A 26,479-nucleotide genomic window follows, 5' to 3' on the forward strand; every position below is an offset into this window, starting at 1 on the left:
GCCATTTTTACGGCATTTTCCTGACCCAACATTTTGTTGCATGCATATACTTTATACAATTCCAGCATTACTTCTTTACCCTTTAATAGCTATTACGACTTACTAGAGATGTAACAGTCCCCCCCCCCCCCCCCGTCTTTATACGCATCGAAGTGGTAGGATTGATCGATACTCGCGCAGTTACTCTGACTACACTGTACTGTGGTCCTTAACATTTTCTTTTCTCTCCTTAGACACTTCTTCAACGACTGATCCATGACGGGTAACCAAAATACTGAGGCAAAGTTAATAGCAACAAATCCAGTTCGAGCCTTCTGCAAAGTATTATTCATTTTCTCTAAAGAGGCATATTACTGGGGTTTTTTGTTCCGGGTAAGTACCAGAATCGGAAATAAATTCCAACGTACGCAGTTTCTCTCGAATTGTAAATAAGTTTGGATGCAGTGGTATTCAGGTTCTTTTGTTGGGGTGGGGGGGTGGGGTGGGGTGGGGGTATTAGAATACTATTTAAGGATTTCCAGTTATGTTAAAATCATATTTTCTTCTCATCGTGTAAACCGCGGCTGTTTGCTGTTTTCACACCATCATAGTTTCACTAGTTGAATTACTTATTTACTTGGAGTACGAATTAAACCTATACACTTTTACTATCACTAATAACTGCTCTAATAGTACTGCAACCCTTTATTTATTTATTTTTTAAATATTATGTACAGCTGCACAGGATGGAATTTGAGAACTTTTCAAGAACTTATCACCGAGACTATATACTTAATCCTTAATTACGTCACTGCACTCATTTTCCTTTCTTCTTATGTTTTTTTACCACCTAAGCTTCCTGTTTAGAAATTGTTTGAAATTTATGCAGTAATATACTGAAATTGTATGTTAGTAACAAAATGAAACAGATTTTCAGTAACAACCATTGTTTACTTTCAACTGCAAAAAGGGACGCTAATTTATGGCACCCGCTAACCGTCGGCCTACAGCAGACGACACTAACACAAGATTGAGTGACTTATTAAGTAACTTCGATAAATACCCCTTCTTTTAATGACATAAGCATGCATGCCGTTTGGGAGATTGCCAACAACTTGACGCTGTTCATACCTTAGTGTTGTTATTTACTCGCCACGCTGCTAATATTTCTTTTATTTTTGGTTGGTTGGAATGAAAAAAAGGGAAGGGTGACATGTACTCCCCACAGCCACTGGCTCCGCGCCTGGAGCACCATAAGTAATAGGAGTGTTTCAGTTATCTGTGCGTGCACCATTTTCCCTTTCCTCCGTTCCCACAACTTGTTTCGTAATCAGCCTTTAAAAAATACGTCTTCTTTGAAATCTTCCAGTGGGGAGACATATTATTATAGTTTGCGCAAAGAAAATACACACCACAACAACCCATGATTTGAAATTCAATTTATATTCCGAAAGTCTGATTTCCAAACAGTTTACTTATAGCCTTCATACCTACTAAATATGTATATAGTATATGTACATTTGTAGCTGGCACCAGGTGGCTGCCCAGATGACGTCTGATCCCTCGGACTGGAACATTATCGCAACTTATTACAGAGTTGTGTTATGGCTATTTGAAATTAGCTGACATATACTCACAGGAGTTAATATATGTGGCAGTCATTTTACAATAAGAACATTTTGGAGCAAATTTGCATAGCTAATTCAAGTCAGATCTGTAAATTTTGATGTGAGTGTCGTTTGTTGTTAAATGCCAATTCCTACATATGTACACATACACATGAAATAAAGAAAGTTCAACGTGTACTCCAAAAGAAATTAATACTAAACAAAAGCAGAGAAATTAGATATATGCAGAATATGTAAATCACATTGAAAGAATCACAAGAGAGGGAAAGGCCTCTTAGACCATAATCTATATTGGCAAATCGTGCCAGGGGTATGGGGGCCTATTTGGAACGAGGTTTTCCGATACGGAGGTTGGTAACTGTGGAGGAAGTGAGTAGTTCTCACATCGTATGTTGTACAATTCTGACAAAGTAAAGTAGGCCTTTCAACTGGGAACCACATCTTTACCATCCTGGACTAGTAGTGCTTGCTTTCAATGTTTCCGTATAACCAAATATCTCATGATAAATGCTTTAGGTGGTATTTACATCAACTAAACGTTTCCCTTCAGTTATGTTCCTATACCAACCCACGCCTCCCCCTCCCCTACCCCCTCCCCATGTCTTAGGATTAGGCTCGTGACCTCCGGAAAATGTCATGTTATAGATCCAACAGTGAAACTATCAAGAACCTCAATCTGAAACATTATCTATATGTGGAAAGTAATGAAGCATATCTTGTCTCTTTCTTGAGGAAAATCACATACGTTTATTAACAGAGTCTGGTGGGTTCGCTGACATCCTCAATACTGTATGCAATTATAAAGGTGGGGTCGCTAACGGATGTACAGTGAAACTGTACCTCACGAGAAAGTACAAGGAAATAAAAACGTAATTAAGCGTATACTGAGTAATGAAAAACTTATGAAACAATTTGCTTGAATATGGAATTACATTTAGTGCTTGGACAACAGCAAGAAACAACATCTGAGTATTATAGAACTAAAGTCATTAAAGTTATTTACTTCTAACGTCTACGTCATATTCATATTCAACCGAACGGAATTTGCGTTCCCATCATTCCAGTGGAACGTTCCATGCATACGGTTAAACAAGATGGAGATGTAAGCGCAATTTAACATATATCTCCGTTGGATAGAAAACGGAAAACGTATCTAAGAGTATGGAATTATATGGTTTGAGTTCAAGTTTTGTCCGACTTCTAATATGCTGTAAAGTATAACCATAATAAACTCCGTCTAAAGAACAACGAAATTTGCGCGAAATCCACGAAACTGGCGTCGTCTATTTGATCGGAATTCGAGCTTTACTTCATGGTCGTAAGTAATTCTAAAATTCGGACGCTTTCCACAATATCGTTTCATGTCACCAGTGTTGAGATCCGTTATCTGTGAAAGAAAATAATAATAATAATTACATCATTAGTTTCTGTGAATTATGTATTTAATTAATACAGCATTTTCAGCATACACAAAAGAGTTTGTTGGTAAGATAAAGTTTTTATCCGTCTCTGGTATTTCCTATTGCCTACTCACCAACAGCCAATCGCTGCATCCATCATTTGTATTTGGTTGAAGTTGAAATCTTTTGAAACTAATTTCAATATGCTTCCCTTCTTCGGCAAATATCCAGGTATTACATAACGACCTCCTGGGATATGGTCTGGGAAACCTAGGAGTTTGGAAAGTACCAGATGTTCGGCCGTTGGTAGTAATAAATGCTGCATCACAAGCTGTGTGAGAAAATGAAACAAAAAACAAGTATTATGTAGACATAATCTAAGATACACTTAGATTGATAAAGAATTCAAAACCATACAGGAGCAATTTGCAAAGGTGATAATATAAAAACATACATTGTCACCCTCTGATGTCTTTATATGTCTACTACAGCCTGATATAAAATGCAGTGACAAAGTTGGTACAATAAATTAATTTTGAGGATGTCTACTATGAAGGAACACCCCACACCCACCCACCCACCCCCCACGCACACACTTAAACCCCTTAACTCTACTGCTTTACAGCCATGCAAGAATAGTGTGTGACGGTTTGTGTTGTCCATACCGTGAACTAAATGAGCCATCGAGTAATTCGCTGTCAATTGCTATAAGAACATTCATTTCATTCAGCACAAGGACCGATTGTAGAATATTATAAGATCTAATCATTATCTCGTAAAGCAACGGATGCACAGTGATGAAAAATAACAACAACAAGAAAGAACATTCCCAAACCTACCTCCTGGGCAGACATCTGAAAGACACTCCTGTGATATTGATGGTCTAGTAATGGCATCACAATTATCACTACCAATAACTGAAGATCCGAGCCTACAAGTCAGCTCCCTAAATTGTATTCCCTTTCCACAGTTTACAGAACACTGCAGTGTGAAATGAAGTGAAAATGTGAAGTCATTGATGAAATGCCCTTTAGCATTAAACTTGACACGGGGTAACTAGCGGGTCCGGGAGAATTTGGAAGAGGCGGGAGAATATGAGACGATATTTTCTCGTATTCCTACTAGACATAATAACAAATGAAGGTTGCATAAGGTGGCTCTTTCTAAAAGATTCAACATAAAAATTGTCGAATAAATCATTAAATCAATGCATATACCTTTGTCTACGGGGATATTAGAAACAAAGGCGGGGTCTCCCATCCAAGCATATCGATTTCAATCATTAAGGTCTTTGCTACTGTGCAATTCCGTTCGTTCTCCACCAAAAATACATGCATTCTTACAATGCTGATCTATTAAAATGTCTTAAACGATTGTCAATCGACTAATGAGACTATATTTCAATTCATAAGATTTCAATAACAAGACATGATTGTAGGTTTAATGCGGGTTACTTACTGGCCCATAAGGTCCTGCATACCAGAATGGAAGACAATCACCGAGATTACAAATTCCCTCCGTGTCTGGCTTCGTGCTTAAACAATGGTTGTCACTGACAACTTCGAGATTGTTCTCGCAACGGACTGATCTAGTCTGCGTTCCTACTCCACAGGTCGTTGAACATTCTCCGAATCCAAGAGCGACCCACCGACAGCTTCCGACATCACAAATTCGTTGTGTCGGTGGCTTAGTTGACGGATCACACATACTATCAATAACCACAGTCGAATCTAATCGGCAAGTTACTGTTCGTGTTTGTATTGCAGTATCGCAGATTGCATCACACTGGGATTGATATATTAAAGCAAGGAAAGCGACAAAGATTTAAACAAAATGATATATATATATATATATATATATATTATATATATATATATATATATAGATATATATATATATATATAGACATATATATATACATATATATATATAAATATATATATATATATACATATATATATATAGAGAGAGAGAGAGAGAGAGAGAGAGAGTAGGTTGGCGTCTATCTTGGCGCAGAGTGCTCTATGTCCATTGGACAGAGCGTAATATATGTTGATACTAGATGAGACTAGTGGAACACTAGTAGTTGTTACTCGGAGTTTCACGCGTTATAGCGATCTTCAGACAGAGTTGTCTGAAGATCGCTATAACGCGTGAAACTCCAAGTAACAACTACTAGTGTTCCACTAGTCTCATCTAGTATCAATATATATATATATATATATATATATATTGCTGATTGTATGTCCAAATGATATATATATATATATATATTATATATATATATATATAGATATATATATAGATATATAGATATATATATACATATATATATAATTTATATATATAAATATATATATATATATATATATATATATATATTGCTGATTGTATGTCCAGAGGTTCATAACCGGTAAAGGAAGGTCGTAATTCCACTGTGGCGTTTGTCACCTATATCGAACAAATCTAGTTCTGTTTTTGGTGACAAATATGCCTTACTCTAGAGATCAAACATGATGCTTAACAACACGAAATCATTTGTGATTCCTAAAGTCGAAAAAGATACTTTGAACGGACTTTGTAAAATGAAATGACGGTAAACGATAAAGGCAAAATGAATATATATAATTGAAATTGTAGTGAGTTGGAGAATCCAGAATAGTGAAAAAACTTCCAGCCTCCATCGGGATTCGAACTCTGGCCTCCCTTCAGATGCGGACACCTAGCCACTAGGCTATGGACGCTGATCGTACGTCCGGAAGTTCGAAACCGATAATGAAGGTCGTAATTCCACTGTAGGCATACATATCAACCTACAATTGACCAATTTTTTAACATTAGCATTGGTACTTACCATCCAACCACTTCAACGACTATTAAAGTCGACATAATTTTGATGAAGCAAAGCAGTAATACATGTGCCAAATTTCAATGATAGTGACATAACAAAAACGCTTACTTCACCGAAGGTATCGTCGATTGACCAGTCAGGACAGTTTGCTCCATTACAATTGGCTGTTGTTGCTGGTTTTGGATCATTACAGTTTGAGTCTTGTACCATACCATTGTTATTCCTACACTCAACTGTTCTCGTTTGTGTTCCCGTACCACACGTTACCGAGCATGCTCCATATTCATCTGTGAACCAGTTACAACTTCCGACATCACAACTTCTATCTGTGTCCGGTTTAGTTGATGGATCACACATGCTATCGACCACAACAGAGCCATCCATACGACAGGTTACGGTTTGAGTTTCCACTCCAGCACCACAGGTGGCGTCACACTAGAAGGAACAAATCGTCGAATAAAGGTAAATGACGCTGTGATCACTTAGTCTAGATAACCTAGATAATGAAGAGTAGTAACATTCATACTTTATTGCAATGATGGTATAACCTCATAAAGAAAAACTTACTTCACCGAAGGTATCATCGATCGACCAATCAGGACAGTTTGCTCCATTACAGTTGGCTGTTGTTGCTGGTTTTGGATCATTACAGTTTGAGTCTTGTACCATACCATTGTCATTCCTACACTCAACTGTTCTCGTTTGTGTTCCCGTACCACACGTTACCGAGCATGCTCCATATTCATCTGTGAACCAGTTACAACTTCCGACATCACAACTTCTATCTGTGTCCGGTTTAGTTGATGGATCACACATGCTATCGACCACAACAGAGCCATCCATACGACAGGTTACGGTTTGAGTTTCCACTCCAGCACCACAGGTGGCGTCACACTAGAAGGAAGAAGTTTTGGAATAAAGGTAAACGACGCCGTGCCCACAAACTCTAAATAACCTATATAGATAATGAAGAGTAGTAACAGTCATACTTTATTGCAATGATGATATAACCTCATAAAGAAAAACTTACTTCACCGAAGGTATCATCGATCGACCAATCAGGACAACTTTCCTCATTACAGTTGGCTGTTGTTGCTGGTTTTGGATCATTACAGTTTGAGTCTTGTACCATACCATTGTTATTCCTACACTCAACTGTTCTCGTTTGTGTTCCCGTACCACACGTTACCGAGCATGCTCCATATTCATCTGTGAACCAGCTACAACTTCCGACATCACAACTTCTATCTGTGTCCGGTTTAGTTGATGGATCACACATGCTATCGACCACAACAGAGCCATCCATACGACAGGTTACGGTTTGAGTTTCCACTCCAGCACCACAGGTGGCGTCACACTAGAAGGAACAAATCGTCGAATAAAGGTAAACGACGCTGTGCTCACTTAGTCTAGATAACCTAGATAATGAAGAGTAGTAACAGTCATACTTTATTGCAATGATGGTATAACCTCATAAAGAAAAACTTACTCCACCGAAGGTATCATCGATCGACCAATCAGGACAGTTTGCTCCATTACAGTTGGCTGTTGTTGCTGGTTTAGGATCATTACAGTTTGAGTCTTGTACCATACCATTGTTATTCCTACACTCAACTGTTCTCGTTTGTGTTCCCGTACCACACGTTACCGAGCATGCTCCATATTCATCTGTGAACCAGTTACAACTTCCGACATCACAACTTCTATCTGTGTCCGGTTTAGTTGATGGATCACACATGCTATCGACCACAACAGAGCCATCCATACGACAGGTTACGGTTTGAGTTTCCACTCCAGCACCACAGGTGGCGTCACACTAGAAGGAAGAAGTTTTGGAATAAAGGTAAACGACGCCGTGCCCACAAACTCTAAATAACCTATATAGATAATGAAGAGTAGTAACAGTCATACTTTATTGCAATGATGATATAACCTCATAAAGAAAAACTTACTTCACCGAAGGTATCATCGATCGACCAATCAGGACAACTTTCCTCATTACAGTTGGCTGTTGTTGCTGGTTTTGGATCATTACAGTTTGAGTCTTGTACCATACCATTGTTATTCCTACACTCAACTGTTCTCGTTTGTGTTCCCGTACCACACGTTACCGAGCATGCTCCATATTCATCTGTGTACCAGCTACAACTTCCGACATCACAACTTCTATCTGTGTCCGGTTTAGTTGATGGATCACACATGCTATCGACCACAACAGAGCCATCCATACGACAGGTTACGGTTTGAGTTTCCACTCCAGCACCACAGGTGGCGTCACACTAGAAGGAAGAAGTTTTGGAATAAAGGTAAACGACGCCGTGCCCACAAACTCTAAATATCCTATATAGATAATGAAGAGTAGTAACAGTCATACTTTATTGCAATGATGATATAACCTCATAAAGAAAAACTTACTTCCCCGAAGGTATCATCGATCGACCAATCAGGACAACTTCCCTCATTACAGTTGGCTATTGTTGCTGGTTTCGGATCATTACAGTTTGAGTCTTGTACCATACCATTGTCATTTCTGCACTCAACTGTTCTCGTTTGTGTTCCTGTACCACACGTTACCGAGCATGCTCCATATTCATCTGTGAACCAGTAACAACTTCCGACATCACAACTTCTATCTGTGTCTGGTTTAGTTGATGGATCACACATGCTATCAACCAAAACAGAACCACCCAGACGACAGGTTACGGTTCGAGTTTCCACTCCAGCACCGCATGTGGCGTCACACTAGATGGAAAAAATCATAAAATAGAGGTCGTGTTTATAATAGGAAGGTGCAATCAGGAAGGTAATCACGATGAAAGCCATTTCTAACATAAATATATCAGAATGTTTGGCATTCTAAAATCCAATAACAGTTCTGGAATCTGCACGAGGTATGTATGTGAGTCAGTTACAACTTTAACGCCATGATGTATATCTGTTGCAGATTGAGCTGATGGATTATTTTGTTATCGTTTACAACAGAATCATCTGTCTGACCTGTTATACTCTTCAAATCTCTACAGGACGAAAACTGTTATCGTTGCTGTATTGATAAAAAGGCGATATGGAAACATCTCTTTCCTGAAACTATCAGAATTTAATGAGGTCGTATTCACATTCCTGAACTTGAGGGTTGGGAATGAACAGACGATGTTGAATTAACGTATATCCTTATCGTTTCTTTGCATAATATCATTTGCACTTCGTAACTTAGTTTATTCGACATTATTACCATCTTAGACATTTTGTCTCTGTTTTGACATAGTTTCCTTGAACATTTGGTTATTCTCTATGCACAATTTTTATAAATAGGAAAGAAACATATTGCCATAACAACCGTTATCAGGTATATTTCGAACGACAACAGGAATTGTCGCAAACTTTGAAACCTGGTACTTGCAAAGCCTTTGACACCTGTGCCGGCAATTGATCTCGAAAATAACCTTTAAAATCCAAACGGAAGTGTGCAAACCGTTAAGGTTCATTATTGACGTCAAACACCCAATCTGGAATACAATAAAAAATCTCAAAGAAAAATTAATGGAAAATCAATAAATTCGCTCACATCACCAAAAGTATCGGTAAACCATAACGGACAAATGCCAACGTTGCAATTCGTGACAGTGTTAGGCTTGGAACCAACGTTTGTCTCACAAAGACCATCATCAACTTGAGAGACAACGAAGTTATTTACTTCTGTGCAGGTGACCGTTCTCATTTGTGTGCCATCACATGTTGCAGTACAGTCTCCATAGTCTTCAACATCCCAGCTGTTGTATGAACAAAAAATGTCGTAAAAAGTCAAAATGATTAAATATAAACTGGCCAATTGGAGATTGCAGACATAAGACTCTATGTGACCTACCGTTGGCGTCTGGTGCTTACAGTCGTTTGAGAAAAGTCATTTCAATTCAAGGTAGATAAAATTATGATTACTAACGTTTGGCAACTTAAGATGCCAAAGGCTTTTAAAGCATCGTTTACACTTTCTATCTAACACATACGAATTTCTGAAAGGTTAGAATGAAACATGAAAATGTAAAACAAAATGAAATTGATTCATTAGGCGCATGCATTTGAAACTCTTTTGTGACTGTAACATGTCGATAACCTTGATGTTCTGATTAAGGTTCAAATCATCCACCGAGGAAGATAATTGCCGCACACACAGTTAAACTGCAATTAATTTTTTTATGTCATGTAACTTTGGCTACTCAAGATGCCAAAGGATTTAATTTTAAGTATATTTTACAATTTTGATCTAAACGTACGACGTTCTGAAAGGTGAGAATGAAACAGAAAGTACGACGAAATGTTTCATGTATTATGCTTCAATGGACGCATGTATGTGAAACTGTTTTGTGACTATATCTGGCAGTAACATATATAGTGATAAAATTATATAATCTTGATGATTGAACTGATAAATAGCCTTGGTTTTGTCAGTTTTGTACCAATCATCCACAGAGGAAGATATACTGCAATGAATTTTAACTTCATGGAACTTTGGCAGCTAAGCAAACATTCTGCAGTTATTACATCTAGTTCTGATTCAAAATATCCCTATTAAATCAGCGACTACGTTCTAGGACTAAATGAATTCCTAAATACTACCATGCAAAATACTCACTATAGTAACAATGTTTATTTGTTGAGTTACCTACGAATACTAGTATACATCATACCCGTCGTATAACATTAGAGTATAATTGAAATCAAGTTTCGATAAGGTTAGCCTGTTTACGAAAACTTCAACTTGAAAATATTCACACGTATGTCAAGCAAATGATGTAATGTAGATGCTGCAGGTATATTCGGAGGATCATGAGAAGTTGAAAATGGTACATACTATTTTCACTTTGCCCAAATTTAAGGAATATGTTATAGTGGCTAACTAAATCCACCTGAAAAGTATTTCTTCTGATAACTGAACTTACATAACTTCTTCCATGGCCACTGATTTGCAGTCCAGTATGTAATGCGACGTATTGTATTACAGACAGGTTAGATAAGCCTTGAGTTGACAAAGCATAAACACATATCTGAATTGTTAGAAATTTCTGCGTGTTAAGTTTAGATATACGTATATATCCTTACTAGTATTGTTGCCTTAGATGAAAGGAGGAATTCGCTGTGAGGTAGGTGAAATGGAATACGTTAACGCGACTTACAAGTATGTAGTTCCCGTCTTAGCAAGACAGTAAGAGTACGTTATCAGATTCTGCACAGGTACCGTTAGATAAACCTCAAACCGCAAGGATTCTGGACTTGGGCCTGTGCTGCGAAATGTTTCCACGACCCCATCAGCTGCATGAAGTATGATGAAGCTTCCCAAGGCTGCTCGAGCACTGGTGTCTATGCTAGAACCACTTCCACGAAAGTACTGCATTGACGAATCTAAACCAGTGATGGCTTGAAACAATAATGGAATAAAACACATGGCATAATATTGGAGGAAATATTAACTGCATAAAACACTCCCCAAAAGGTTTAGAATATGGGTAAGATCCAAGCACTGATAGAAATGCAAACAATGCTTCAGTATTCCACATCCTCTGCCAACGTGAATGATTTGACTCTTTGACGGTGAATGAGGAGGTAAGCTTAAAACTTACCTTCAATATTTGTACGTTTGTAGCTACAATTTAAAGAAGTTAAGTAGTTCGGGTGTTTATTTGTTTCAATTGAGCGTGAAAGAAATGCCTGCAGTTTGTTCGGCTAGTTTTAACTGTTTGTTAGCTTGGGACAGATAGCAAGTAGTTTTTTAACATATTCAATTTATTACTGATGAAATTTATAAGCATATTGTAGTAAATATTTCGACGCTAATTGATAATCGGAATGATGACATTATGGCTCTGTGGCTTAACCAATGAAATGTCTATTTCAAATTGCGAAATATTCAAACTTTTACAATTTTCCTTTTTACGTGTGAATATTATTATGAAAAATGGGTGACGAAAACTTATATTGAACTTAAATCAAATACTAAGTCTCCTGGCTTGTATTCAGTAATGAGATACTGGAAGACTTTGAGCAGAAGCTAGGTTTAATACTCGGCATTCATTCATTACTTTCAAATTTATAAAACCTACGGTTACGGTAAAATTCTATCGGTGATAGTCGATTTCACAGCTTGATGGTATATATAATCCGGCGGGGGGTAGTAGAAAAGGTTCTTTGGCACATTAATTATAGATCAGTTCGTAATGCTACAAGTATGGTTGATGGAACTGATGTTGGGGTCTGTTGGATGATGTTGTAGGCTACTTCTTAGGCAATTCCTTACGGCCAATCTAATTTCTAGCATATCAGTCACTCCTTCCGGGCTAATCTGCTTGCAAGTATAACCAAATAACTTTGCTTCATTTTATATGTGATATGCATAAGTGGTATCACCAGTGTCCTCCAGTTGGGAACATTTCAGAAAAGGAAACATATGTTCAACAATGAATCATACCGTCAGATGTCAAAGTAACTTTATATGGAGTTCAAGCATATACTTAATGATTTGAAGCATGTATTTAATTGCAAAATATGAATTTATACCTACAATAATTCCATTTGAAACGGTCAAGCGTAATTTTTTTTATAAGGAAGGGCTTGTTTTCATCAACGACGGTCACTAATGCAATCAATCTGGAGTAAGCAGTTGGATACGTTTACGTGACCTCAAACTTACATATATGCCTACTGTAAGATTTGCTTCACTTACCAATGTTGTTGCCCAAACCGACATCGTTGTTGATTATTTGGATGGAAGTCGCTCCGCTTGGAATGTCGTCCCAAACGTTGTATTCTAGTAGCAAATATAGACTGTCATTATATACCACCTACATGAAATGACGCAATGTACAGTAACTGTACTAATTAAAATACCAATATCTTCCCACAAAATGGTGTCGTTTAAACAAATGAAACCACTCAACATTGCAACTCACTGATAGTTCTAAAATCGATGCTTACAAGTGTGTCACCCACAATAGTTCTATTTTGTTTCCCTTACACTGTTAAGTCTCACGACTATACAGACAACGGTGGAACTATAAAAGCGAAATTGAATAACGACATCTGTGATGTCAAGGTCTCAATCCTTGGAATATGATCACATAATATCAATTGCGTTAGTAAATATAAGAGATCCATGGTACGGTCTTCGCAAGGGCGAGGGAAGGGTTGGGCTGGTGCCGAGAACATTTGGTCCGTCATAGTCTCCGTCATAGTACATATATTTTTTTTATTTTTTTTATCACTACTTGACATCTAATTTAGGTGGCCAATGTCATATGAAGAATTCTCTCCCTCCCTACCCTTAGATCGCTTGAGTTGCCAGAACACTGATCTGCAACAAATCATCTGGTCCCTCCAAACGGACTGCAAGTGTCCCGAGTGTCTTGCCCCACCATTTAGACGCACATTCCGACCCACATACTTCAACTGAAATGCCGTCAAAGTTCTTACAAAGAAGCTCTCTTGCGAAAAGATGTCGAACCCATTGGTTTAAAGTAGTAACTTGCGTATCTGTTTATTGCCAGCCTGATAACTCACCTCCGGTCGTTCCTGTAGGGAAAGATTCGGTCGTACATGTACAAGAACTTCCATCTCCATTGCAGATGCCACACATATCAAATTCTTTACTGCTGCCCTCTACTCCATCACATCCGAATGTCTATACGTGAAAAAGGTTATGATTTGTATGCATGTATTTCTTTCTCGTTAGCAAATAGACGGTATTCTAATCGATGAAATAGGTTCATTTACACAACATGAAGCATATAAAAACGAGAATTATCTAAGATTACATGCTTAAGGTAACTGTGTTGAAGTTTCAAACTTTAACCTCTGCTGACTTCAAATGACCTTTTGAGCTCCAATTATAACTGAAGAATTTATTTACTTAACATGAATAATCCCCATACTGTTTATGATATATACACATGGTTTCCTCTTTATATATCGTGATTGCAAGGTTGTTACATCTTCCCCTCAGCTGAACTCAAAATGACCAAATGAACTTTGAACTCCACCATAACAAAATAATTCTTGAACTCCATACGGGGCAGCCACATATTAGGTTTGAGATCCGTTCGAACTTCCGCCACACCCACCCACACACACCAAGCAGAGCACGCACAGATGCGCAATCATTATAACAAATTTTATGATTTACAAAGTGCACAGCGCCTCTCACGTCCTCATTTTTCACGCCCCTGTGCCCCGGCCCACGGTTAGATTCGTCCAACACTGCAGCAAACAGATACGCTGTACTCAAAGCCGAAGCTAAAGTGAATTAATCAGAGTCTATGCATGCTAAGTTCTTCAATATCGCCTCCATTACCTTTTTGGAAACATTTCATACTGTAGTTTTGAATTTCAGCTTACCAAACAGAAACCCCGAACACACCGAAGGTATTTTGATTCGTCAGCAATATTGTAATCCCAACATTCTGTTCCATCCGTATTTAATCCGGGGGGCCTTGAGATGTAACCTGCGTTATCCGACCTAAAACAAGGATTTTTGCAGTACTCGGTAACTGCCCGAAGACGAAAAGAAGATTACGGTACGAGGTTAGAATAACAAGAAAAGTGACCGAAGAAATCCCTGAATTTTAATCCGGTTGTAAACGCAATAGTTTACTAAGCTATCTTGGCTGCGATGTCTACGATAATATTTTGTTTTGTATTAATATATATATATATATATATATATATATATATATATAAATGAAAATCGTAATGAGTTGGAAAATCAAGAACAGTGAAAAAACTCTCAGCCTCCACCGGGATTCGAACCACGGGCCTTCCGCTCTGTACGCGGACACCCTAACCACTAGGCTATGGACGCTGATTGTATGTCCAGAGGTTCGAAACCGGTAAGGAAGGTCGTAATTCCACTGTAGGCGTTTTGCCACCTGTATCGAACAATACTAGTTATAATATAATAATAGTAGATATATATATATATATATACATATATATAATATTTTATTAATTTATTAAAATAAAATGTATCACTTACAAGGTAAGAAAGAACGTAAATAGCCAGTCCAGCCGTAAACGATACCGTCAAAGAAAGGCTCATTTGCCGTCTCCAAACATTGTTCGTCTCTGTACCCATCTGGCGACACAGTGCACGACTGAAAGGTTTTAAAATGAAACTGATAGTATAGCAAATTGTCAGGCTATAACAAAGTGCATTCACCCAATTCCCGTTTTTTTTTTCATTATCGATCCATTGTTGGGATCTTAATTAAAATCATCTTTCTTCTTCGAAAAAGGATGAGCTTTTAGCCATAATTCACAACACATCAAAATGGCTTTCCTTTTCAATGTGTTTTTTTATAATTGAAACTCCCTGCAGAATCAAAACCGCTATTAATTAAATGAAGTATTCTACCACATCGATCAAAAATACAAAACTTTGTTACTGTCAACATGTCGCGCTACCATGCGTTGTACATTTATTAGCAGCGTACGCAATGGGGCAGGCATGACCCATCTACATCGTCGGTCGCGCATTTTTCCACCCGATGCACACAGAGAACACAGTTACTGCTGTTAATCTTAAAGTTTTGTATCAAAGTAGAAACTAGATTGTGCTATAAATCGGTAGCATGTGCTATTAGGATTACAATAAGAACAGAGCATATGTATAATTCCAACAAATCCAGTTGTTGGTATTTGTTGGGATTTCACATATCCTCACAGTTCTTACTGTAAACCTAGTAGAGCATACTACCATTTATCAGATTTGTAAGCAAAATCCAGTATTTACTGTGGTACAAAACTTTTAAGATTTACAGTAGTTACTGTAATCTGTGTGTGAATCAGCTGACTTTTCAACATTCAGTCCAGTAAGAATTAGTCCATGCATGCCTATACGGGCACAGAATTCCCCCGAGGATCGATGCATTGGATAGCACGCTCTTGCGTTAAGATGTAACTATACACCTAAAGTAATTTCTAAATGTGCCCGAGAATGCACCTTTTGTTGTCTATAAACTTCAAGTTTCAGCGAAAGCCCTCCCCCCCCCCAGAAGACCATTTTACAGCCAGTTTAATGGACCCAGGCCGAACCACTTCCTTTATACAATCATTGATCTGCCTCCGGCCCTTCCATATAGCTTCATGCACCTATAAATAAATCTGGACAAATTTAGAATTTGCCCCTTCCCCACCTATGAAGTATATTGTAGTCAATGGGATTTACTATAGTAATAGTTCTCCTCTTCTTTTAATTGTTTTTGTAATCTTGAAACGCTGAGTGCATGACTCGCCTAAGGCACTGAAAATTACGGAGTCGTCCCTGCCTTCTATATTACCGATCAAAACCTTCGTAACGTCATTTTGAAAGTGTGAATAAACCATGTCAGCACGATAGAGTTAGTATTTTTGGTAAAATGTATAACTTTGTCGCTAACGTAGCTTTAAAAGATGAATGCTAACGAATCATTTGAGCAAGTAATGCGTTTAGCTATACACGTTAATGATTTGCGTTGACTCAGATAATAGCTGATTTAAAATAACGGTTTGTGTACCAGAGCCATTAATTACAAGCCTCTCACGTTTGAAGGTTTCTATTGTAATTTAAAGATGGTGTAGAATACATAACTTGTAATGATAAGTTAGAACGTTAGGGCTGTACCTCAGAGAGCTGGTTGTAAGCTAGATAAAGTTGGTGCTGTTACTGTTTTCTCAGTCCAGGCTCTTTGCCATTGCTTCTCTTCTCCACACTCAACGTCAGAGAGCTTCAGGTAATTACCAGATTCATGCTACAAGGCTAAACGTGTCGCTATTTCTGAAGACAGTCGGCATCGGCTCTAATTATCCAGACAAGGTGAATGTCCAAATAATACAGACAACTATGATAGTTGTAAGCAAGTTTTTAATCATGACTTCTTTGCTTGTTATGACTAACCTGATCTATTATTAAGGAAGGTAAGGAATTTGATTTAAAACGCAATCCAGATCACAAAGGAAAATTGTTTCTTACTACTTCAGTGTTGCACAGTCGTGGTTCAAACCCATCTCCTTCGCAAGGAGCTCCACCATAGGCCGGAAAAGGATTGTTACACACTCTTTCTCGAATGATAACGCCTCCTCCACACGTTCTCGAGCAAGATGTTTCCGTCCATTCTGACCAACCGCCAGCCACTGGCACAGGCACAGATGATTCCGATACACATTCCCCTAATATACACACCTGAGGTTAATAAATGCATACATTATTAATATACATACACACATATACACACATATAGATAGACAGACAGACAGATAGATGTATATTTAATAAGAATGCGACTCTCCTTATTAATATTTAATGTGCAAGGCAAGTCGTTAGCTGAATTTCATCTTCGCATATATGTATAAACTCCAGTTACTAAAACAGTTAGCAACATATAATTACCCAGACTCGGCTTTGACTTCAGATGATGCATTCGTTACTTGTACTATTTTACAGTGTTTCAGAGACTGTTTACTAAACATGCAGCGATCATATCTTCATTACAAGCCGTTCTATATCTTGTACTATTTACTGTTAAGAAGGAAACTCTGGAACATTTGAGACAGAGGTCAGTACAAATCATTGTATCTTAAACTCAAATCTTCACTTACCATATTTGTCCCACATGGCGTTCCTTCGGCTGTTGCAATGCTATTATATGTAGCACAGCCTTCTGGAATCTGACATCTCAATCGGCCGCAGTCTACCTATGAATAGCAAATATCATGTTGTTTATATCAGCTAACACGAGAACAGGCAAACCTTAACATTTGTGCCAGAGTAAAATAGAAGAAAAGAGTCCGTACCTCTCCCATTTGTATCCACTCGATACTTATGCGATTATCAACAAGAAAGTCTATAGTTGACGTTAGAATTTCAGCCATTTATTATTCATTAAAATACTTCAAAGTTAGTCTGTAAGACAGTTCCGTTCAAATTCTTGTTGGAATCTTTCCATTATTGAAGGTACTTTCACTATATTATCTTTGTGACGTTTCAGGACGACAGAAAAGTAGCCATTGTCCACTAACCTCTCCGCAAGTTCTGAGAGCACCTATTGACTGACACTGCTCCTCCCACGATATTGTTTCTCCCGGTAGATTGGTCGTTACAAGTGGAGAAAGCAATTCACTAGGAACGTCATTCAGACACGCGGAAACGATCGTGCTACGAAAAAAGAAGAAGAAATAAGTTAAAAGACACTGATCTACGGGATTTTCATTAATGCTTTCTTTGATATTAGAGATAAAGAGCAAACCCCATATTTCCTCCCATGGCCTGCATGCCTATGTTTTCCGTGTATGCCAATGTACTATGAATATTCAATACACCTTACGTTTTAAATAAGCAACTCTTTGACAGTATCTGTATCGTGTGAGGTTGTCACCACACACACATTCCCATCCGTCTCGTTTCCTTTTTATTGTTCAATAAATTACCTGAAATATATCTTTAAGTTCATGCTACTACATGTTGACCATTTAAATATGTTTTGTCCGTTGCTTATCGATGATCCCATGACGTATCCCAAATCACATCCGTCTTGATCATGTTGAAGAGTCAACCTTGAAAGGAAGAGAGAGAGAGAAAGAGAAAAGTCTTTAATTTAAACATTTAGTACACCCGCTCTGCATTCACGTCCCGGATTTGCCTTTTGGTATTATAATGATAGTATGACGGTCGACACGTGTTCATTAGATAAAATAGAGTTGAATGCAATTATGAATATATAGTATGTAACTTATCCTCAAAATCATATGTGTTGTTGTGGAAGCAAACAATACTTAGATATCGCCAACAATTTTTTTTTCGTGGCATGCAATTAAGCTACGAGGCCTTGCCAACAATATGTTGACGTTTATACCACTGCCGGGAAGAGCCTTTCCCGAATGTTTATCAAGAATTTCTCATGCAACAAGTTATTTTTTAAATAGAAAACTTCGGTCTCACGTATGACCAACTTCATGGGCAGCTACAATTCCTGTCGTAAGTCCGAAATCCTCGTTGATGGAAACACCGCGATCAGATGAGCAGGTCCCAGCTGTGTATGCAAGACCCAACAACCCACTTCCCGCCGTTGGACTACTTAGATCTTTCCTGGGAAAAAAAGGAGAAATGTTAAACGTAAGAAACATTCAACAACTTTCTTTCTGGTGATAAGCTGCAACAGTAGAAACATACCTGAAGAACTATCATTTCATTTAGGTTTTATGGACTACATTGGTTATGGAAGTAGATGGGTAAATGAGGAAAATGTTGTTGTTTGCTTCACTTAGTTTGTAGCTGATTAGTAGTTTATTTACAGCGTCAGCCATGTTCGTTCATTTATGTTAAATTGATGGCTTATAGCTACAGCTTGATGGACCTTCAAGTACATTAATGCACCCAAAGTAATCAAGAAAACAGCCAGAAGTAACAGGAGAATAGTCGGTTTGAATGAAAAAATACACGAATATAAGTCAAATTAGTGTGATGATTGGAAAATTGGGATCATTTTAAACCGTTTTAAGTCTTCAATCAATTCAGAGTGAATTTATGTTTAGGTGTAATACTCTTCAAATCAATGCGCTCAAGTAATCAAGAAAACAGCCAGAAGGAACAGGAAAACATTTCATGTTGCCAAATTATATTATGTAAAGTATGGCTTGAATGACAAAATGCATGAATATAAGTAAAATGGCTGTGATAATTGGAAAACTGGGTCTTCAAAGAGCACCATAGGGTGTTTATTTTTGATATTACGTTTCTAAACATCTACTTTGTCATGGTACGAAAACCTGAAGATGCTAAGAACAGTCAACATGTCAGTTGTCCAGTGAGGGGAAACTTCTACCCAGTTAGAATTTAGATATTTAAACATCACGATTAGTTGTGAGTAAGTCAACGGGGAAATGTTGATGGATTATGCTTCCTAAAAGCCTGACCATGAAGACCTTTTATAGTATATTTGTGCACCAGTTCTGTTTTCAGCATCATGAGTTATGGTCATGGTCATACGAGATATGTTATACTACTGAACGTTGCTTTAGCCTACTGTTTGTATTCTACCACGTTTGCTATTGTAAATCATCAAACAGGAGCAAGTCACAGCTATTCATAGGATTCTCTTTTCTATTTGATGACTAAGTAAGATGATGAAGGCCATCTAGTATTATGTGAGATTTTAAAAGTTACCCAGAAAAAGTTAAAATGTTATCCCAATGATCTGGGTCATCATCTCCTTGCGGATTTACTGTTATACTCCAGGATCGTAGAGACGCCAAAGTACCAGACACGTCGACGTTATCGATGGTAAAAGTAGCACCATCAACCTAACAAAAATAATAAACGATGGATATACTTTATAGGGTATCATTCATCAGTATTCTCCCACTCCAGATTGAGCTTTGTTATCATAGATGGAGAGGGAACAACATGAACAGGACTCGACAAAATAGGACAGAACACGACACCGCAACACACCACGTCGCACCACAGGATACCAACAACGAAGGCAGGACACGATAGGAAAACGCATTGTATGACATCACATGACAGTATGAAAGGTGACATCACATCACATGATGGCTAGACATCACATTACATTAAATGTAAGCTGTTTGTACTCACCGTTGCTGTATCACTGGCAATGACAATAATACGAACAATGTAAATTCTGAGGATCACGCCAAGGGTTGGTTCAGAATATCTCCTACTTACCTTCAAAAGGAAAACAAAAAGGAAAACATAAGTAGAGATATATGAACTGATGGTTCTCATTGTGCAGAAATCAGCTAATAACGGAACAATATATTTCTATAAACAGGGTTGGGTCTGGTTGTTTACGTATTTCGTAGTATTTAATACTAGTTCAAGATATGTAGGGTTTGTGTATAATACATGTTATGATGTATGTTAACTAACCATGTCGTAACATGGATTACTAGTTAGGTTAACAGTTCATAGCATTACCAGCTTTTATCTGATATGTCCTTGTCACCTTATACTGCCTCGTGTTATGCGGTTCTGACGTGTATGGTTTAATGGCACATGCAAGACGACATGCTGCTATTGCATGATATAAGCTGAAACCTTGTATCATAATAGCAACAAACAGGCACATCACTGTATGAGCAGCAAGAAAATCAGCTGTGGCATGTAGCTTCTAAGAAACAATGTAGTTAAGAATTTTGCCAGCGGTGAAGACACGGTAAGTATCTGGTGTGTCCATGTATATATATATATATATATATATACATATATAGTATAACTTGAAGCTCACAGTTGTTTGATGATTGCTCACGCGTGAACTCTGAGTGACAACTACTAGTGTTCCACTAGTCTCAACTAGTCTCCACATATATGCGTGTGTGTGTTACTTACAATATTTAGAAGTGTCAGGGCGTACGCCTCATGGTCGGGAGTATGTCTAGTAACGAAATCGTTGTCTAGAATGACACACATTTCCAGGTATTTAGGTGGAATATTTCTATTCTCAATGGTCTGTGCTGCCTCAGCGGTAAGTTCACTGAATGCTGTGTAGGACGGAGGAGCTGTAAAGAGTATATTGTAAAAAAAACATGGTTAGTGATGTCAGATATATCACAATATATCAAACAAAGGCACCATCCTTGATGTTCTCTTTAAAAAACAGGAGTTCAATATGCCACTACTTGATCCATTTTTATTCACTATATTTCACTTCTTACTATCTTTCCTTCTTTCCTTTCTACTTTGCCCTTCAGGTAGGTGCACTGGATCTCAAAGTTTGGTCTATAATTACGCAAGATTGTGCTAATAAACACTTTTGAATTGCAAAACAGCCCGACTGAATGTTTCCCCCGACTGACGGTGTAGGTGGGGGTACGCCCCTCCCTTCGTTCCCGTCTACCCTCTGTACCCGTTTCCCCTCCCCCATTGCGCACGCCACTGTTAAGGTCAGCTGATAATTTACATATAAGTTTCATAAACCGTAACTTACGTTCAACATCGCAATACTTGTCAGTATCTTCAGTATTTCGTCTGTAGATCAAATGCATGTTATTGCTACTTCTCTTGTACCTCTTTGAAAACTCCTGTGCATGATCTGTTGTCAAAGGAGTGACATAAATGGTGTCATCTCTATGACTAAGCACTCCCCGCTGAAATGAAACAAAACATATTAAGGAATCTCTGGTGACGAAAAAATGTCAAACATATATTAAAGAGATAAATATTTCCTACTGCTAGTTGAAAACCCCATCTCAATATCTTGCATATGACTCGGGATATGGTTAATTGAATGAAACATATTTTGACTGGCTAATCCTTCAACTACTCCAGAAAGTTGGATAACAGCCGGGCTGTGTGATATCATCTGGACAAATGCTATTTAATAGCTTAGTATATTTCTTCTTGATGATTAATCATTGAGACATGATACAATTTGAATGTTTTGGACAGCTGTCAATGTTCTCTCTACCCACAATATTATATTTTTTGGGGGGGAGGGGCGGGGGGGTGATTAAATATTATTCTCGTCTGAGGATAAATAAATAAATGAATAAACTATTCACTTTGTCATTGATGATTGGTAGTTCGGATGCAGAATATGTTCTTTTATTAAAATTTCACATCTTTATCAATATTTAATTTGTCATTATTAAAGCTGAGTTAACGCTGCCATTTCTATGTTTTACAATTCTTCTTAACTTTTATATCAGTTATATCCCATTACCCACAAATATGATCACTAACCATAACTCCATTACAAATGGATACTGCTGCTGTAGATACATTATGGGACGTCAATTGACCGTGATAAAAACAGTCGTCTACGTCTAAACGTTTTCTTGTGACGTTGCCATGTGTATCGACATATTCGACTTCCAAATCAGGTCTGTAAAAGCGAGGAGCGGGCAGAAGATCCAATTGATAGTTTTCTCCAAAGGCATTGAAAGTGACCTGAGTTGCAAACTGATGGTCACTTGATCTTCTGTAGCGCCCTCCATTTTCAATTACGGGTTCGAAAAGTTCGTAATCTAATTAAAACAAAACAGGAAATAATTTTAAAACATTAACTCGCAAATATCACACTATCTAGATTTAATTAAATGATTATTCCGTGTTTACTGTGTGAATCTGAGAAGGAAAACCCGACATGTTACAAACAATCAACTAGATTTGCATCACGATTAGCGAAATAAATGTACCTACTACAAAAGCGTTTGTTAAGTCACAACGATACATTGCGTTAAATCTGTGGAACAAACCATTCTCTTTAACGTATTAATCAGTTGATAAGGGACTCTTAAGCAGAACTAACATTGTTTGACGAAGTTGGCGCACAGGTACAAGCTAACAACGCAACGGAAAATTTGGTGATGTGAACGATTTCTGTTCAACATTCTACTTGAAAACAATCAATTCGTTACGAATGTTAACTTTTATTCAATTATAGACTAGAACCGTGAAGTATCACTTGAAGCCAGTGAAATTGGTTTATTATTTTATATCATTAAAATAGATAACCTAAGTATATCATTTTTGACCCTTGTTGTTGTTGTTGCCGTGTCTGTCGGGTCATCAATTCTTTTTTTCTTCTCTCCATCCCTTGTCTACTAATCCCCTTACATCTATCTCTTTGTTTTCACCATTCTCATTCACCTGTCTGTATTATGTGCGTGTTTTTGTCCCTTCTGTTACTGTTACTTGTCATTTAGCCTTTGAAGAAGATCCTGCTAGGATCGAAACGTCAGGCCAGCTTACTCTTACGCATTCTCCTACACCGGCTCTCTAGTGGATAAGCAGTTTGCTAACAGTTTTATTTTATTTTGGGTCATCAATTAATCAGACAGGACTACTAAGGTGGGCTCACCGACGACACTTCTGTCAGCTTCAAAACATGAATCAGGGAGTTATTAAATATTACTTTTTAAATCATACCTGCAATACTCTAATTTGCTTCCTGATTATACACAGCTTTTATCTATCAATAAACTTGTTTGGTTTTTTAAATACATTTAAAAAAAGAGCATCACGTGACACGTTTTAGCGTTGAACGTATGTCGTCCGTTATTAAATTAAGAGAAAATGGGCAAGGAATTAGTGGACAATGAATATCACCAGGGCTTTATGAAACAACTCCGTCACCAACGAAATAGTCATTCCTTGCAGATTACACCATGGAATCAAATATCTGTTTCCCAACGTCCAGTCAGATCGGAGACAACAAGAATGGTTAACTATTATAATAGAATTGAATAAAATGGAAACTTTACTACAGGCTTGATAAGCATGAAACTGGGTATAGGAATGTGTGTTTTTGTGTTTTAACAGAAAGTTCATGATGTCTAGAACGCTTAACCTGTAGGTCGATGGCATTCAAACTTTGCGTTATGGCGTTGTATCTCGTTACATGGGATGTCGTACTTCCACGAGTTCTTACTACATAGGTCGGAGGTAACAGGCCATGAAACAAAGACATTTGGCAATTCTGCGTTTATAATAACAAAATGTCGGAAACATAAGACGACACACCTGTTTTGCTGATGATATCATAAGGTCAGCCTGGGCAAAGGTCATGTCAGATTGGCCCAAATCGATTGTATCCACACACCAAATGAAAAAAAAAAGATTAATTGTATTGTGCTAAGTAAGGCATTATCCTAGGTCAAGTCAAAAGTTTAGCTGAAGGGCAATATTTTTAAGTTTTCAAAATGGTGTGTTGTGAACCTCTACCTGCAAAAACTGATTTGGGTGTTTGTGATTTTATCCTTTCATGGTTGGTAACAATAGATTACTGTGAAATATCAAAAGGGAGTTACTTATTTGTTTAGCTCGTAAGCTACTTCTCTTTCCGTGCAAATATTTGTCCGTAATTGGCCATTAAAAGTATGTAGGCTGAATCTATATACTAGTCTTTTAGAATTAGGTTAGTTTGCACTTTTTTTTTACGAAAGCTAATTAAGCGGTAATTCCTTACAAACTGCAAATAATTTGGACAAGGTCGGGCAAATATCAATCTTTTACAGAAAGTTTGGGTGAATTCCCTGACGAAAGTAATTATGACGTCTTTCACACCATATCTTTAATGCCCTTGGAACTTTTTTGTTGTTGAATTGTTGGAACGTGTGAAAATAAATCGTTGGGTGTAGACGCAAAAGCTACTCATTGGTTGGTTTTCATGCCTTTGGGCCTCCGTTGTTATTGTTGCATATTTACAGGGAAAACATTTGACATACCAAATGCTTTGGTTGTAATTTGTTTACATCTGTATTCGGTTCTTCTGAAGTTCCCATTAAAAATGTTAATCCAACACCATTTGTCACTCAATTGGATTTTTGATCGTTTTTATTTCAAAACAAAAAAATACTTTTCGAAAAGTTTTCACCCAAGACAGAGCCTTGTCACGAAAACCAAACAACTTGAACGATGGAGACCGTAATCGTATGGTAATGACGTTGTGACGTCAGAGGAGATGACTTATTGATCAATATGTGGCTTGGCAAACCCAATCCCTTTGATACTAATTTTTCGCAATGTTTGAATCTGGTTTAGAAAATGTATAACCTGCATACAAAAAGTAAATCTTCTTACTGAGTCACGGCTCATGGCAACCAACGATAACACGCACAAGTTAGTTATGAACAGAACAGAAATGGTCGGATACACGTCGACCACTATGGCGGGCCATCAGTCTCAAATCATGGGAGATCGACTTATACCGATTTAAATCGACATATACCAGTTTCCTTCGACTTATACCAGTTTCCAGTAAGTAAACTGGTATATGTCGATTTAAATCGATGATATGTAGAATGAAACTGGTATATGTCAAATTAAATCGACATATACCAGTTTCATTCTACATATCATCGATTTATTTTACTTATCATCCATTTAAATCGATGATAAGTAAAATAAATCGATGATATGTCGAAGTAAACTGGTATATGTCGAAGTAAATCGATGATATGTAGAATGAAACTGTTATATGTCAATTTAAATCGACATATACCAGTTTCATTTGACTTATACCAGTTTAATTCGACTTATACCAGTTTAAATCGACATATACCGATTTAAATCGATGATATGTAAAATAAATCGATGATATGTAGAATGAAACTGGTATATGTCGATTTAAATTGACATATACCAGTTTCATTCTACATATCATCGATTTAAATCGACATATACCAGTTTACTTCGACATATCATCGATTTATTTTACTTATCATCGATTTAAATGGATGATAAGTAAAATAAATCGATGATATGTAGAATGAAACTGGTATATGTCGATTTAAATTGACATATACCAGTTTCATTCTACATATCATCGATTTAAATCGACATATACCAGTTTACTTCGACATATCATCGATTTAAATCGACATATACCAGTTTACTTCGACATATCATCGATTTATTTTACTTATCATCGATTTAAATCGATGATAAGTAAAATAAATCGATGATATGTAGAATGAAACTGGTATAAGTCGAAGGAAACTGGTATATGTCGATTTAAATCGGTATAAGTCGATCTCCCATGATTTGAGACTGATGGCCCGCCATACGACATATCATCGATTTATTTTAATTATCATCGATTTAAATCGATGATAAGTAAAATAAATCTATGATATGT

The 26,479-nt window shown here is 37.4% G+C and overlaps 1 protein-coding gene and 1 long non-coding RNA gene across 3 annotated transcripts in view; one reads left to right on the forward strand and one right to left on the reverse strand.

Moving 5' to 3' along the window:
* LOC139964818 (uncharacterized) overlaps positions 1-26,479 on the forward strand; it is a 63,034-nt gene that overhangs the window by 35,134 nt on the left and 1,421 nt on the right. The window contains exon 2 of the long non-coding RNA XR_011792100.1: positions 234-372. This is a non-coding gene — a long non-coding RNA (uncharacterized lncRNA). The remainder of the gene's footprint in view (positions 1-233; positions 373-26,479) is intronic.
* LOC139964800 (A disintegrin and metalloproteinase with thrombospondin motifs 9-like) overlaps positions 1,404-26,479 on the reverse strand; it is a 30,840-nt gene continuing 5,764 nt past the window's right edge. Inside the window, exons 3-28 of one of the 2 annotated variants that reach the window (XM_071966771.1) lie at positions 22,582-22,865; positions 21,827-21,986; positions 21,229-21,398; positions 20,476-20,565; positions 20,041-20,177; positions 18,817-18,963; positions 18,306-18,431; positions 17,898-18,033; positions 17,478-17,573; positions 16,852-17,061; positions 14,878-14,995; positions 14,241-14,392; positions 13,407-13,527; positions 12,574-12,657; positions 11,030-11,270; positions 9,424-9,628; positions 8,274-8,600; positions 7,811-8,137; positions 7,348-7,674; positions 6,889-7,215; positions 6,426-6,752; positions 5,967-6,293; positions 4,466-4,792; positions 3,847-3,988; positions 3,142-3,338; positions 1,404-2,994 (exon numbers count right to left, since the gene is read on the reverse strand). In XM_071966771.1, the coding sequence (XP_071822872.1) occupies positions 2,845-2,994; positions 3,142-3,338; positions 3,847-3,988; positions 4,466-4,792; positions 5,967-6,293; positions 6,426-6,752; positions 6,889-7,215; positions 7,348-7,674; positions 7,811-8,137; positions 8,274-8,600; positions 9,424-9,628; positions 11,030-11,270; positions 12,574-12,657; positions 13,407-13,527; positions 14,241-14,392; positions 14,878-14,995; positions 16,852-17,061; positions 17,478-17,573; positions 17,898-18,033; positions 18,306-18,431; positions 18,817-18,963; positions 20,041-20,177; positions 20,476-20,565; positions 21,229-21,398; positions 21,827-21,986; positions 22,582-22,865 (5,255 nt within the window). In that variant the 3' untranslated portion in view covers positions 1,404-2,844. The remainder of the gene's footprint in view (positions 2,995-3,141; positions 3,339-3,846; positions 3,989-4,465; positions 4,793-5,966; positions 6,294-6,425; positions 6,753-6,888; positions 7,216-7,347; positions 7,675-7,810; positions 8,138-8,273; positions 8,601-9,423; positions 9,629-11,029; positions 11,271-12,573; positions 12,658-13,406; positions 13,528-14,240; positions 14,393-14,877; positions 14,996-16,851; positions 17,062-17,477; positions 17,574-17,897; positions 18,034-18,305; positions 18,432-18,816; positions 18,964-20,040; positions 20,178-20,475; positions 20,566-21,228; positions 21,399-21,826; positions 21,987-22,581; positions 22,866-26,479) is intronic. The other variant, XM_071966772.1, reaches the window with a different exon arrangement.

This window comes from Apostichopus japonicus, chromosome 23 (assembly GCF_037975245.1).
Source record: "Apostichopus japonicus isolate 1M-3 chromosome 23, ASM3797524v1, whole genome shotgun sequence".
In the NCBI taxonomy this organism is placed as follows: domain Eukaryota; kingdom Metazoa; phylum Echinodermata; class Holothuroidea; order Aspidochirotida; family Stichopodidae; genus Apostichopus; species Apostichopus japonicus.